The sequence below is a fragment of the Vulpes vulpes genome, chromosome 5, assembly GCF_048418805.1.
Source record: "Vulpes vulpes isolate BD-2025 chromosome 5, VulVul3, whole genome shotgun sequence".
Taxonomy (NCBI): domain Eukaryota; kingdom Metazoa; phylum Chordata; class Mammalia; order Carnivora; family Canidae; genus Vulpes; species Vulpes vulpes.
Genome location: NC_132784.1, coordinates 45105375 through 45121513, shown reverse-complemented (window position 1 = coordinate 45121513; position 16139 = coordinate 45105375). Strand labels below are relative to the sequence as shown.

General features: G+C 43.4%; 1 protein-coding gene across 1 annotated transcript in view; it reads right to left on the bottom strand.

The window, feature by feature from the left end:
• Positions 1-622: 622 nt before the first annotated feature.
• Positions 623-16139, bottom strand: part of PHLPP1 (PH domain and leucine rich repeat protein phosphatase 1) — a 208557-nt gene continuing 193040 nt past the window's right edge. Inside the window, exons 14-17 of the mRNA XM_072758046.1 lie at positions 14218-14322; positions 6304-6498; positions 3663-3891; positions 623-2708 (exon numbers count right to left, since the gene is read on the bottom strand). Coding sequence (XP_072614147.1) covers positions 1575-2708; positions 3663-3891; positions 6304-6498; positions 14218-14322 — 1663 coding nt within the window. The 3' untranslated portion in view covers positions 623-1574. The remainder of the gene's footprint in view (positions 2709-3662; positions 3892-6303; positions 6499-14217; positions 14323-16139) is intronic.

The following is a 16139-nucleotide window of genomic DNA, read 5'->3' as shown; positions in this document are numbered from 1 at the left end:
GGCTGGTCTGCTCATCTGATTTCCGCTCCCAATGAAAGAGCCAGACAGTCCATCACTGAGCCTACGCAATGAGAAATGCTATGTGCCCTGTCCTGGCCCTGACCTAGTCAGGGACCACTGGGAAGCTGGTCCATGTGAGACAGAGATGATCAGTAGCATGTTTAACATGTGGTTCAAGGGATGTACGGTTCGGGTGAAGGGGGGTGCTGCAGTCAGCAACGTCAGCTGGCAAAACCGGATTTCCCGGTGGACCCCACTGTGCCATCGTTCTGTCTGCGAGCGGTGGAGAGGGCGGCAGCCGCTCCTGACTCTCGCTCTTCACATAAAGGTCTTGGAAAGAACTTGGCTTTGCGGGAGCAGTTTCCCCAGGGATCTCCTCTATACAACCTCTATCTATCCCTGCGTGATAAAGCCTTTCTATTTCCTGTTATTAAGAACAGCTCTGCAGATTGTTAACCATAGGGTTGATTTCACTAGCTCATTCAACATTGGCTAACCAGTGGGTGTTTTCCCTTAAACAAAACTAGTGGCCCCACAGTTACACCCATTCATTCCAAACCCAAGTTGGGTGTGATCTGCTAGAGACACACCTGGCTCCCGGGACAAAAGCAGATGGGTCCAATACTTGTAAATTTTGTATTTATTATAACAAAAATTATGACATGTTCATTTGTGCATTCTGCTTTAATATAACTCTTGGTATGTAAATGATCTAATTGAACGCTATACAATCATGCTGATTGTGGCAGCAGTAAGGAACACAAAAAGTGTCTGCAAAAGTCAGGAGGGTTGGGGGGGGGTAGACAGGGGAGGAGGAAAAAAGGTGCAGAGGCCCCTGGGGTGCAAGTTTGTTTCTAGTGGCCTAAGGTCCACCCTATCTGAACAGAAGTGCTCTTGGCTGCTCAGCCTTCACACTGCGGGGTGGGCAAGGGAAGGGGAAGGAAGAGGAAAGTCAGTGGTGTGGGCTGTGTCCTTATGCCAAAACTACAAAACATCTGAAGCGTCACTATACAACACTGAGCTATTTACAATAGAAATTTCTCAATCAACTGTTCTCTCAGAGAAAATTAGTGAATCCCAGTGACTTAAGTCACCTGACAGAGTAAAGCAACTCCTAGGAGTTAGTCTCCATATTCTACAAATGTCTATCATTTTCAAGACAAAAAAAAAAAAAAAAGCCTTTCCCCCAAAGAAATACAGAATTACAATATTATTAAATCATTTAGCACTGGCAACCTGCCCTGCCTTCCAAACAAAACAACAAAAAGCCGTTTTAAAAAATATTACATTATCATTAACCGTTTCTCTGTAATATATTAAACCTTTTGTTCTTTGTCTTTACACATCTGATATGTTAGGGGAAGAGGTTAACAAATTCAAATCATATTGGTAAAGCATCACTAGAAGAAAAGTGGTAATTGTTTTTAAAAATGGCCAACAGAAGGAGAACCTACAGAGGAGGTGCCAGGACAGGGTAGGGGCATGGGAGAGGGCGTGGAGTGAACCCCTGGTTTAACGTGAGCCTGGGAGACTCTTTCTCGGTTAGTTTATTTGCCAACGGGCGCCCGGGGGGGTCATAGTGGCGTGTCACAGTAGTCTGGCAGCGGGTCCCCGGGGCTCGGCCTTGGCGCTGGCTGCAGGCCTGCAGGCTGCTGCTGCTGCTTCATCATCTCCTTGACCTCCTCCTCCAGCTCCGGGGGGATGATGAACTGGTCCTCGGGGTCCGGCTGGGCCGGCGCCGCGAAGTAGCCCCCGGGCTTGCGGAGCGGCGCATCAGCGGCCACCTCAATCACGTTGTGGCTCCTCTCCTGGGGCGCCACCGAACCGTTGGGCCTGCGCCGCCCGATGGTCCCTGCCGTGCCGTCCGGCCTCCGGGGCATCCCCAGCTCGTCCTCGTTGGCGCTGGTGACGATGCCCTCGTCGCTGGCCTCGGCTGGCACGTGCAGCAGGCGCTGCGCCTCCTTCTCCCTGGCGCGGCCGCAGTGGATGTCCACCTCGACCTCCACGCGGCTGCCGTTGCTGAAGACGCCCTCGATGGGCTCCTCATCGTCGCTGTCCAGGCCGTTGTCGGAAAAGGCGCTGGAGAAGGTGGCGCTGGACAGCTGGCGCTGGAAGGCGCTGGCCAGGCCCCCGGGGTGCAGCGTGCAGCGGGGCTCGCTGGCGTAGGCCGGGCTGCTCTCGGCTAGTGCACCCGACGGCGGCTCATCCGAGGCCGTGGAGCCCACCTCGCTGCTCATCTCGGATGTGGACAGCTCGCTGCTCATCTCGGAGGCCATGCCGCTGCTGGAGGACGGCACACCCAGCGCGTCGGCCGGCCGGTCCTTGATCACCATGCTGACGGATGGCGGGAAGATGCCGGGGCTGGGTGGCGGCCCGGCGCCCCCCGTGCCCAGCTCGCAGCAGCAGAAGCTGTCCTCCGTGACGCTGAGCTGCACCACCACGGCGCTCAGGCTGTCGTGGCAGCCGTAGCTCTGGGCCAGGGTGCACAGCTTCTTGGCAGCGGCCAGGGCGTCAGGCACGTGGCGCACGGCGGCCACTGCCTCCTCGCTGGACAGGCTGTCCCACAAGCCCTTGCTGCCCAGGATGAAGAACTCGTCCTGGGGTGTCAGGGGCACCGACTGCACGTGGGGGCGCGGCACCACGCTGGGGTGCAGGAAGGTGTAGCCCAGGATGCGCGTGGACTCTGTCACGCCGTTCACCTTGCCGTCCTGGAAGGGGAGGGGAGGGGAGCCCCAAATCGACATTAACGCAGGTGGGTGGCCGGCCAGACTCGCTCATCTTCTCCAGGGCATCGTGAGCTTCCACCGAAGTGGTGGGGCTGCACTCGGCTCTGTGGGAACCTAGGAACCTGGGGCCGGTGCATGGCTGCGGGGATGTCTCTGGCGTCCCGCCCCAATTTCCACGCACATAGGGTGTGCTCGGCATCTTGCCGTGAGTCAGTGACCAGAGCCCAGACTGAAGGAGCGTGTGAAGCCCTAGGACACACTTACTCCAGGGTTTCTCAACAGTGTGGCCGTACCCTTGGGGGAGCCGTCCTGGGCACTGGAGGATGTGGAACAGCACCCCTGCCTCTACCTACCACACGCCCAAAGCACTCTCCATTCAGCTGTGAAAAACCAATGTCTTCAGACATTGCCAAATGTCCCCGCGGGGGCTGGGAGTGGGCTGGGGCGCAAAAGAACCCCTGGTTAAAAGCCACTTACTGCCTTACTCAAAGGGAACAGGAGGTATGAACCAAAAATCACAACTGGCTACACTTACACAGATACACTGGCCCTGGAAGACAGGATGGGTATGTTACTGTCCCTACTTTGCTGATGAGAAACTGAGGCTCAGAGGCTTACAGGTTCAGGCTGCAGCTGCAGAGTCAGGATCTGAGTACCAGCAGTGTGGCTTCTGGAGTGGCACCCTCGGGCACCAAACCAGCACCTTCACAGAGGGGGCTTGTGCGTGTCAGAGGAGCTAAGGGCCTGAAGCACTGGGCATAGCCTCCGACACAGGGAGGCCATGGAGAAATGCTTTATTGTCCTATGCATGATGCCTTCAGACCTCTTGGACAAAGGATTTACTTTGTGACACTACAGATTTGGAAGTTTGCTGATCCTGCCGTGACCCCAGCCCCATCCTCCCCACCGCTCTGAGGAAAACCGTGCTCTCCTCACCTCCGTGATAATGGCCTTGTGCTGTTTAATTCTCTTCCGTTCTTCTTCACAGCTCATGACGTATGATCTGGACAGAGGCAACGGCTTCCCGTTCCGACAGAGAACCGTTTGGCACTTGCCCACGTTAGCAGAGGTCAAGGTGAAGGATCCTCCTGGGTCCACAGGGTCATGCTTGATATGACAGAGGACAGCAGCACCTCCAAGTTTCTGTCCGGCTGTTCCAAGTTTCCTGGAATCCCAAACCCAAACACAACCTGTCACATGTCAGTTTTGCTAATTCAATAGCAACAGTGGTCCCTGGGCAGGGCTAGGAGGAAAAATAGAGCCTGGGGGGTCCACTGGCCTCTTTCACCAAAGTGCTGTTCAGTATCTCCAAGGAAAAGGGCTCATGGAATCTGACCCCAACCCCACCTAGGGATCAGTTTCCCACCAAAGGAGCCCTTAGCCTGCTGCATCCAGCCTGCTGCTCCCTTATCCTCAGGCTCCACAGACAGCAGGAAAATAGCCACTTTCCCCTCTATCCACCTCTTTAAATCTCCTCTGCTCCAAGCAGAGGGAACTGAAGGGCTTGCTTCAGCAGGTACACCTGTACCACACCCCCAGACAGGTGTACTTCAAGATGACCTGGCCACCCTCTTCTCCTTAGAAGGATGTTTGCTGGGATGAGCCTTTAATTACTGGACCACTCATGTTTTTGCCTTATATGGGGAAGACTTTCTAAACCAGTATTATCTATTCCAGAATATTCACAGGAAGGACATTCTAGTGACCAGGCTCCAAAGTGCTGGTGATATACCCCTTTTATTCGTGACCCCTACTCTACAGACTGAGCACACAAAGCACTTACAAGTTCTGACAAAAGGAGCCAAGAACTCCTCTCACAAGCCCCGTGGATGGCACTACCCCCAGGCGCCTGCGGATCCCGAGTGGCACAGAAGCAAGAAGGCTAAGACGGACTCCTCTGTTTACAGGGGCAGACCGCAGGCACTGTCAGCTCCTATCAACCATCCACATTAGGAGAGCAGCGGTACCAGCAATCGAAACTCAGGCTGCCTACTTGAATGAGTTAGGATGTCATGCACAAGGAGACACAGTTCCTCCAAGGGCTCAAAAGATCATCCATATCCCATGTCCTCTTAATGGGGAAAATAAGAAGCATATAAATGGCCCTGGAGATGGGCTGACAATTTGGGTCTTTAAGCTCCGACCTGTGGACATCCATGACTGGACCGGCAGGCACTGCTTGCTTCATTCCAAGGCACAATGATTGCTCTTAACAAAAGCCAGAAATTGGATGGTAGTTGTGGAACAGCATAGCTGGGAAGAAATCTGAGGTAGGTTTTTTTTTTTTTTTTTTTTTTTTTAAGATTTTATTTATTCATGAGAGACAGAGAGAGAGAGAGAGAGAGAGAGAGAGAAAGAGAGGCAGAAACATAGGCAGAGGGAGCAGCAGCTCCATGCAGGACTTGATCCCGGACTCCAGGATCACGCTCTGAGCCAAAGGCAGATGCCCAACTGCTGAGCCACCCAAGCATCCTGAGGTTCTTAATTCTTACTTGGCGCTCGCATGTCTATAAAAAGACCTCTTTGGGATGCCTGGGTGGCTCAGCGGTTTAGAGCCTGCTTTCGGCCCAGAGTATGATCCTGGAGTCCTGGGATCAAGTCCCACATGGAGCCTGCTTCTCCCTCTGCCTGTGTCTCTGCCTCTCTCTCTCTCTCTGTGTCTCTCATGAATAAATAAAAAATCTTAAAAATAAATAAATAAATAAAAGGACCTCGTTAGGGTGGGAGTATGAAGGGCGTGTGTGCACATGTATGTCTGTGCATATATTCCCCCTGCCCCCAGGACACAATGGTGGTAAAAACAGAAAAAGATCGATCGGGGTGGTTGTTGGACCATCCTTTGGAGTCTTACTGCCCCAGGTCAAATTCTGGTTGTGCCATCTACTAGCTCAAAAGAAAAATTTGTTTTACTTCTCTACCTCAGTTTCTTAGTAAAGTAAGTGCATTTTACCCAGAGAGATGATGTTATGGTACGGCACAGTGAGGTATTTAGAACAATGACTGGTAGATAGTATGGGCTCACTAAATATTATCTATTGTCAGTATTTAATTGCTAATGGTACATGCCCACTAGAATATGAAAGTCGGAGGGATGTCTAGCAGATATTTTTTCTATTGCTGTTATGAATTTACTTCCTCTGGCAGATTACCATGGAGGGAGAAAGGAGAACTCCTCATTGTTCTCATGACCTTTATCACACTCCCCGTTTCCTGGGCCCACAGGGGTGTTTGCAGTACAGTATGAACAGGCAATTCCTTTACAACCTACAAAGCCATTAAAGTGACATAAGAAGGAGCAATTCTTTGAAGGAGGGAACGCTTGTAACATTCATCCCTAAGAATTACAACATTCCATAGTTTCTATGGTGACTGAAAGCCCTAAACAAAATTCCTGTCTTTGACTCGGCCTCCTACAAAGTTGTCTGAACATCAGTATGTCTCAATGAAACACGGTCCATCCTGATGCTTACGTAAAACCAGATCACCTGAATGCATCTTACATACCCACATGTGAGAACAGTGCCTTGAGACTATTGGGCAAACGGTCTATGCTCCTCGCAGGGACTCTAAATTTTACCTTTGCATAACAATGAACGTATTGACCATGTATTCTTCTTCATTTTTTGTTTTCTGCAGCTCTTCAGCCAAAATGTCACTCATAGTGCACTGGAGAAGGTAGGGCACCTCCACATTACGGTCTCCATCAAACACCCCATAGAGGGCCTCCCGGTTGTCACAGAAGTTGTTCACCGACAGGGCTGCAACGCACAACCTGCAGAGCAAGAGTGATGCGTGCTAAGTCTACTCATCTTTTCTTGCCCACCCAGCGCTATTAACAGTCTTATCTCTTTCTTCATGACCTCAGATGGGTTAAAAATAAACCTAAGGTAAACCAACCCCAGCTAATTTATTTCATAAATCAAAGAACAGTGATTAGCACTGATACTTCATGATGCCCGCCACCTCCACCACCCTATCTTCTGATTTTATTTTTAAATGCAGTGAAAGAAAGAGTACAGGAGGTATGGGAAAGAATACAAGATTCTGAATCCACATGTCCATATTCATTCATAAAATATTTAGTAAGGAGCCCTCATTGGGCAAAAATGGAGTTAAAGCTAAAACACTGGGATCTTTTGTATGTTTTCATTTTTTTCCAAACAACCTAAAAAGGCAGGAAAAAACAAAACCCAAACCTATGGAACAGTATTCAGACACTGGCTGATAAGAAGTACAGGTCAGAGAGCAAGCATGAAGCCTGCCCAGCTGATTGCCTGGAGAAAGTTTCTGGGCTGCAGGCAGAGTACAAGAGGTAGGATAGCTGCCTACACCAGAGTCCCTGCACTCCAAGTTCTACAGAACCATGTTGTTTCCAAGTAACTTAACTCTGTCCCATAGAATCTCCAAAATTAAACACAGAGGGGAAAGATGACTGGCAGAAAAATCAGAGGCCAGGGCATTAGTGAGTGCTGGGGTAACCTCAAGCAGCCAAATACCCAGGGAACTGGAGTCTTCAAAAGAGAAGTGAGACAGGAAAAACCTTTGAAGAGAATGGTTGAAAAGATTTTAAATTGGGAGAAAACTATAAACCTAATAGATATAAAAAGCTCAACAAATAGTAAGAAAAAGAAAATGGGAAAAAAAGGAACAATTTCTTAATATCGGGAATAAAGGCAGGGCAAGTAGGATAGAGAAGAACATAACCTAAGGAGGAACAAAGCCACGAATGACAGCAGACTTGCAGAAACCATGCAGAAGACAGTGGAGCAACATTTTTTTTAAAGTACTGATAGTGGGGGGGGAAAAAAAAAATGAAAAAACAAACCCGAAACTGTCAACCTGGCTTTCTAAGTCAGTGAAAATTGCTTTCAAAAGTTAAGGTGCAATGAAGACATTTTGAGACTCAATTTACTACCAAAAGATGAGCAGTATAAGAAATATAAAAGGAATACATGAAGCAGAAGAAAATACCAGATGGAAATCTGAATCTACATAAAAGAATGAAGTGTACAAGAAATGACAAATAGATGAGTACATATAAAACTCTTATTTTAAAAGTCATTTTAGAATAGTGGTTCTCAATGGGGGCAATTTTACCCCCAGGACACATTTCTGATGGTCACAGTTCTATTGATATTTAGTGGGTAGAGGTCAGGGATGCTGCCAAACATCCTACAATGCACAGAACAACAGTCCCCTCCCTGTCCAATGATATTACCTGGTTCAAAATGTCAATAAGTACTGAACTTGAGAAACACTGCTTTAGAAAATGCCTATTTAAAGTAAAAATTATAACCATGTATTTTGGAATTTATAACAGAAGTAAAATATGACAATAGCACAAAGACCGGGGGAGGGGAAATGGGAGATAACATATTGTATCTTACATTGTATCTTACACAAGGTTCTTACATTGTGAAATGATAGCCTAATTACAGTTTATCTTCAAATAATAAGTTAAACGTTATGCCTTTTGTTTAGTGTGTATAACTAATAAGAATGAATAAAGGAGATAAAATGGAATCATAAATCCAAAAGAAGAAAAAGAGAAAAGAAATGGAAAACAGATGAGACAAATAGAAAAGAGTTGGCAGATTTAAACCTTAGCATATTAATTTCATTAAATATACAAGTGGTCCAAATACTGCCCCAAAAGACAAGTCAGATTGGATTAAAAACAAAACAAAAAAACCCAAAAAAACTCCCCAAATATCTAACTATATGCTGCCCATAATAAATCTACTTTAAATATAAAAGGACAAATAGGTTAAAAGTAAAAGGATAAAAGATATACTATGTTTATACTAATCAAAAGAAAGCCAAAGTTGCATTAATATCAAAGTATATTACAGAACAAAGAATATTACAGTCATTTCATAATGAACTGATCCTTTTCATCACAAAGCTACAATGTATTAGGTGTTTATGCAATTAAGACAACTTGAAATACATAAGGCAAAACTGATAAAACTAGGAGAAACCAACCCATAATTATAGGCTCTCAGCCACTGACCGAACAAGTAGATAATCAGTAAGGATATTCAAGACACAACATTATGGATCAAGTTGATCTAATTGACACCTTACCGCAACAACAGAATACTCATTTTCCCCAAATGCAGAGAATATTTACTGAGACAGACCATAATGTAGGCCAAAATAAGTCTCAATAAATTTATTTATTTATTTTTAATTTTTATTTATTTATGATAGTCACAGAGAGAGAGAGAGAGGCAGAGATACAGGCAGAGGGAGAAGCAGGCTCCATGCACCGGGAGCCTGACGTGGGATTCGATCCCGGGTCTCCAGGATCGCGCCCTGGGCCAAAGGCAGGCGTCAAACCGCTGCGCCACCCAGGGATCCCCAAGTCTCAATAAATTTAAAGGATTCAAGTCATTCAAAGTACATTCTCTATTTTGGAAAAACCTGCTTAGAAGGCAATTTATAGCTCTATATGCTGATATTAGAATATTAATCTTCTAAGCTCAAATCAGTGACCTTAGCTTCTATATTAAGAAACTAGAAAAGAGCAGAACAAACTGAAAGCAAGCAGAAATCAATGAACTAGAAAACAAATATAATAGAGAAAAACCAACAAGACCAAAAACTGGTTCTTTGAGAATATTAATAAAATCTATAAACCTCAAACCAAACTGATCAGTATAAAAAGACAAATTACCAATATCAGGAAGGAGAACAGGAGAGCCATTACTACAGATCCTACAGATTTTAAAGGATAATATTATGAACAAGTTTGTCAATAAATTTGAAAACTAGTTGAAAGGGATAAATTCCTTGAAAGACCTAGATTACCAAAATTTATTCTAGAAGAGAGAGAATCCCATAGCAGAGAAATAGAATGTGTAGTTAGAAGTCAAAGAAAATCCCAGGCCAACATGGCTTTTATTGGTAAATTCTCCAAATATTTAAGGAAGAAATATCAATTCTGTACAAACTCTTCAAGAAACCTGAAGAAGAGGAAATACTCTTCAACTCATTTTATGAGGCCAGTGTTACCCTGATACCAAAACCAAAGACATCACAAGGAAACTACAGGCTAATATCCATCATGAATGTGGACATGAGCAACAAATTATCAGCATATTGAATCCAGCAGCATATGAAAGGATAATATATCATGACCAAGTGGAATTTATCCTGGGAATGCTAAGCTGATTCAACATTCAAAAATCAATGTAATTTACCTATCAACAGACTAAGGAAGAAAACATGATCATCTTAATTGAATGCAGAAAAAGCCTATGATAGAAACTCTTAGTGAACTATGATTATAAGGGTATTTTTTTTTTTTAAAGATTTTATTTGAGAGAGACAGAGATAGTGAGAGCTAGCACAAGCAAGGAAGAAAGGGAGAAGTAGGGAGCCCGACCTAGGACTTGATCCCAGGACCTTGGGATCTTGAGCCAAAGGCAAATGCTTCACTGACTGAGCCACCCAGGCACCTGGAAAGGGAATTTTCTTAACTTGATAAAGGGTGCCTACAAAAATACCTTCAGTTTTTAATGTGAGAGAATATATTCTCACCAAAGAAGATATATGGATGGATGATAAATGAATGCATGTGAAGATGATTGGCATCATTAGTCATTATAAAAGGAAAAATTAAATCACAATGAGCTATCACTATTAGAATAGCCAAAACTGCCACAACCACCTTATTATAACAGGAAACACTGGTGAGGATATGCAACTAAAATTCTCACACATTATGGCTGGGAATGCAAAACTGGAAATGAATTTGGCAGCCTTATGAAACTTAATATATGAAACAAGGTAGACTGAGGGGGCTGTATTCTATGTAATTCCATGAATCTGACATCCTAGATGAGGCAAAACCAAGGCAACAAAAAGGTCAAGAGTGGCCAAGGGCTGAGGTCAGGAGGTGAACTGACACAGAAGGGGCACAGAAGTCTGGGGAGTGATGGAACTGCTCTATAACTTGACTGCAGTGGTGGTTATACAGTGACATTCCTCATCAAAACCTGTAGGGCTGTACTCCTAACAGGGTGAATATTACTGAATATAAATAACTTCTAATTCTTTATATATTAATAAAAACAAGCATCTGATCTACATCATGGTTAGACTGAGTTTTGAACCTGAAAAAATAATCCTAGCTCTTGAGGAGCTTAACAATAGCTCACACTTACTTTCCTATATAGCACAACTTGTTCTAAGTACTTCACATATGTGGGACTCAGGATCCTTACAACAACTCTGAGGACAGGCATTGGTTTTAGTACCATTTTACAGTTGAGGAAATTTAGCCAAAGTGAGGTAGAGTAACTGCCTAAGGTCACACAGCAAATAAGTAGGAAGCCCAGATTCAAAGCCTGGCTCTTATCTCAATACCTTGAAATCCTTGCCTCTATTAAAAAAAAAAAAAAAAAAAAAAAGTTATCCTAATTATATGGCTATTTGTAGCAAAGTAAAATTTAATAATCCTAGGTCTATCTTCCTTCTGTACACTCCCTGTGCTAGTCAGAATGAGGGGATGCATAAAAAAAAAAAACTTTAAAATATACAGTAGTGATTCTTTTCTGTTAAAGCTTCCTGTTTTTTAGTCTGAGAAAGAAATCTAAATTATCCAGTTTCAGGTTCCTGCTTAGGTTTCCCCAAAGGATCTGAAATGATCTGAGAGGCAACACTGCTACCCTTGGGGAGGGAGAAAAGAAAACAGACATCTGAGCCTGGGAGGCAGAACGACCCCTCTCCTTCTTATAAGATGGCAAGTCTCATGCTCCTTGTGTACATGACCACTTTAAAAGAAAAAAACCCAAAACACTTGAGACTTCTGGCAAAACCAGAGGGTAAAAAAAAAAAAAAAAAGCAAGTCTCATGCTCCTTGTGTACATGACCACTTTAAAAGAAAAAAACCCAAAACACTTGAGACTTCTGGCAAAACCAAAGGGTAAAAAAAAAAAAAAAAAAAAAAGGGCAAGGGGAAATAATGTGAGGACCAGGGTAACACAAACTTGAGGTGCTAGTGCTAGTAACATTTTACTTTTAATCTAGATGGTACTTTGTAGATGTATTTGCTTTAGGACCATTCAGAGAGTTGCATGCTTATTTATGTAACTTTCTATATCAATGTTATACTTCAATATAACATTAAAGGAAAAAAAAGTGGAGGTGCCTAGGTGGCTCAGTTGGTTAAGCATTTGGCTCTTGATTTTAGCTCAGATCATGATCTCTGGGCTATAGGACTGAGCCCCCTGTTGGGGGCTCCACATTGGGTGTGGTGCCTGCTTAAGATCCTCTCTCCTCTGACCCTCCCCTACTCTGCTCTGCTCTCCCACATTCATTCATTCTCTCTCTCAAAAAAAAAAAAAAAAAAAAAAAAGTAATGGTCAAAGAGAGAATTATACATAAAAACAGGTCTAATTGGTCCCCGGCTTCATTAATATGTTGGAGTAGATAATAAATTTTAATATCCAGAGATGTTTAAAAACCAATCTTGGGTTTTGTTTCACAGTAGTATCCTGGAATTAGCAGTTTCACATACTGGTGGTTATAAGCAAGACCTACGTCTTTTTTAAAAAAATTTTTTAGACTTTTAAAATTTAAATTTAATATACAATGTATTATTGGTTTCAGAGGTAGAGGTGATTTATCAGTCTTATATAACACCCAGGGCTCATTATATCACGTGTTTTCCTTAATGCCCGTCACCCAGTTACCATCCTCCCACCCCCTTCTCCTCCAGCAACCCTCAGTTTGTTTCCTATGATTAAAAGTCTTATGGTTTGTCTCCCTCTCTGATTTTCTCTTGTTTTTTTTCCTCTCTTCCCCTATAACAATCATATGATCTCATTCATATGCAGAATTTAAGAAATAAAATACAGGATCATAGGGAAGAGAAGACCTAGGTCTTTTAACAATATCTCCAGAAAGGAACTCTTGAGTGCTCCAAAGAATGTACTAATGTCTCCCCAAAAATACAATGATAAAGAAAAAAAAATACAATGATAACATTGCCCAAAGTACACAGGACTCATGCAAGAACCAGAGCCCAGGCACAACTGGTTATTCTGCCTTTATTGGGCAAAGGGAGCAGAGGTGTTGAAATGGGGGCTACCTCTTCTCTAGACAGCACAATGCCAAATCACACCCTTAGGGAAAGAAGGATCAATGTGTCAGATCCAGAACTTAAGTTGATTCTGTTTTCTGCTCAAAAAAAGAAAAAAGAAAAAGAAAGCAGCATGGCAACCACAATTCCACTTTTCATTTTCCACAAAAGATACTCAGCTAGTCAGTGGTTCCCATTCCTAGATGCCCATTAAAATCACCTGTGGGAGATTTTAAAACATTCTGAAAAACTGGGCCCAGGCTGAAGATTTTAGGTTCCTCACCTGACTGATTCTAATGTGCACCCAGGGTATTACTGAATCATCTTCCACTTTTTGTTCTTTCCCTATTCTCAAAACTTCAGGTTGCGATACCTTAATTATGACTATTCTAATTTATAGGCTTCTTTCCTTTTCTGGTACTAATTATTAGCACCTCTAAAAAGCAAGCCCGAGGAGCTTGATTACAAAGGCCCTATGAAAGGGAAGAAAAAGAAATTGAGACGGACAAGTCCTGGCAGCAAGACAAGCAGTTGACATCTCAGGGAATGAAATATGAAACTCCTGCCAACCTAATTTATTTTTTAAAGATTCATTTATTTTAGGGGCGCCTGGGTGGCTCAGTTTGGTTAAGCATCAGCCTTTGGCTCAGGTCATGGTCTCAGGGTCCTGGGATTGAGCCCCACATCTGGCTCCCTGCTCTATGGGGAACCTGCTTCTCCCTCTCCCTCTCTGTCAAATAAATGAATTTTTTAAAAAAAGATTTAGAGAGTGCACATGAAAGCGAGTGTGTGAGCTGGCGAGCGGTGGTGGGGGAGGCAGAAAGAGAGAAATCTATCAGCAGACTCCCTGCTGAACGCAGAGTCCCACTTTGTGGGGCTCAATCCGAGGACTCTGAGATCATGACCCAAGATAAAGTCAGGAGCCAGCCGCTTAACCAACTGAGCCACCCAGGTGTCCCCGCCAAGCTAATTTAGATGGTAAGAAACTATTCCATAGAACTAACAAATCAGTAATGGAAGTGATTGAATATGGACAATCAAGGCTACTTCTCTTTTAATACTATCCCATTTTACTTGGTAAGTAGGCTTCAGAGAAAGATAGACTTTTCCAAAGGGCAGGGATGCATTTCCATACTCAGGCCTTCTCTAAACACTGGAGTCTCACAGAGACTCAATGTGTCAGTTATACTGTATCCTAGCAACATCTCTCACAGAGAAGAGTATGTGATGCCAAGCAGAGCTTAGCTTACTGTTCAAATGTAAGGCATGAGGTGGCCTCACTTTAGGGAATCCTGCTCAGATCAGTGTGACACGAGGAAAGTATGTGCTAGCACTGAGTATCTTCCCCACTAAAGAAGGGAGGTGGGCTGGAGGCGCTTCTCATTCCAAAGTTTCACCCACTTGTTTTTCACCCCTGAGGCTTCAGTGTAGCCATGGCTCCATACAGCTGGGGCTCCAGATGCATCTCCTGTTGAAGGTTGATCAATCTTGAAACAGCGGATATTACTAACAAGAGAAAAGGAAGGGACGGGAATCATTAAAGTCAAATACGTGTGAATTGCTACCTTTATTTGAGAAATGAAAAACACCTGCTAAGCACTCTGTACTTACCATTTGTGTTTAATGTGTTTAAAATATTAGTCTAAACTAGCTACTCAACAAAGTGAAAACAAAGGGGCAGATACAGAGAGAGCATGAAAATTAGTTTCTTATCAGCATCCCAGGGTGGTTGAGACCTTTACACATGGCACTTAAATGGCTGCTGTCTCCTGGGAAAGAAAAGGACAGCTCTCAACCCTGGTATGAGAAAATATTATGTTGAGTATATTCTTACAACGTGAATACCCAGATGTGAAAAAGTACAAAATCTAAGCCACAGTAATATTGTATTTGAATGATGTGAGAGAATTCTGCAACACTCATTCTCAAATCCAATTTCTGCCCATATCATCCCTTCAAATATTTCACAAATATTGAGGATTTGCCATCCCCGAAGTTTCCAATTCTTTCTTCAAACTTGCACAGCCATTTGTGCTAAGACTAATATAAAATTACGAAATAAGGGGTATTTCATAAATCACACATCAACTATGTGAATTTAAACTGGGAGACAAGTCATCTCACCTCGCTGTCACACGTCATAACTGGTCCAACAGGACCCAAGACAAATACCGGAAATGTAAACTCTTGAATGTGGTTTATTAAAAACCACCCTACTAGAGAGTTATTCAGTGCCCCCAAACAGGAAGTCATACAGATGTGAAACAGTTTTTTAAAAATGCTGGCTACCACATGGTGAAATAAATCCTACTTATTTATAAATTGCCACTAGTTTTTTTTCCTCTATTACTTAAACAAGAGAAAAAAAACTATATATAATCTCTTAACACAAACACTTTTGTCATGACCCCAAGAATTTAAATTAACTCCAAAATATAACACTGAATACCCTTCAACTCTAAGAAGTAAATCAGTATCTCATTGAATTCACTGATTCTAGAAATAGCTGGTTGCAATTTCTTTAAAATTTAAAAATATTCCATGAAAAGAAGTTTCTACTCTCAATTACCAGCAAACATTCACTCTTCCCTTTATCCTAAACTGAAAAAGTGCCAATAGGAAATCCAGAAATAAAACTAATACCTTATTTTATAGTAGAGCTATATATCCTCTCTTCAAATTTTTCAATCCCAACAATAAAAGAGAGCCATTTAAAAAGGAGTCTGCCATTATCTGCTATTCATAGAACCTGGAACCAAATTTCATCCATGCACAATGGCAAGCAAACGTGATACGTTTCTTAAGGCCTACCTAAGGTTCTCACTACATCTTTGCTACCTTTCTGAATTCCAGAGAAAAACTGAGGGCTCATTTCTAAAGACATGAGGTTGATCAATCTTGAAACAGCGGATATTACTTTTATTCTTTTTATAGAACACAGAAACTTCAAAGAAATAATTCCATCCTAGCATGAAATTAGTGAAAAAAATAATCCTTAAACTCCCCCCCAATCCTTTGTAGTGAAGTGTGTGTGTGTGTGTGTGTGTGGGGGGGGGGTTCTCACTCTCTGCGAAGCAGAACATAATGTGGCTGAGCAGCTGTCCGAAATGACCTGAATGTTGGCTCTTGTACATCTTTAAACGAGTCTGAGAGAACAGAGGAGCTGGAGCTCAATCACACAGAAGAGCCACCATATGCACTCACCCTGACTGATGTTGAATAAACAGGCCAACCCTTGAAAAGCACAAGAAATACATTAGGTATGGAAGCTCTCCCAAGTTATTAAGAAGCCATAGCCCTCTCTCTGTTAAACAGAAGGCAAC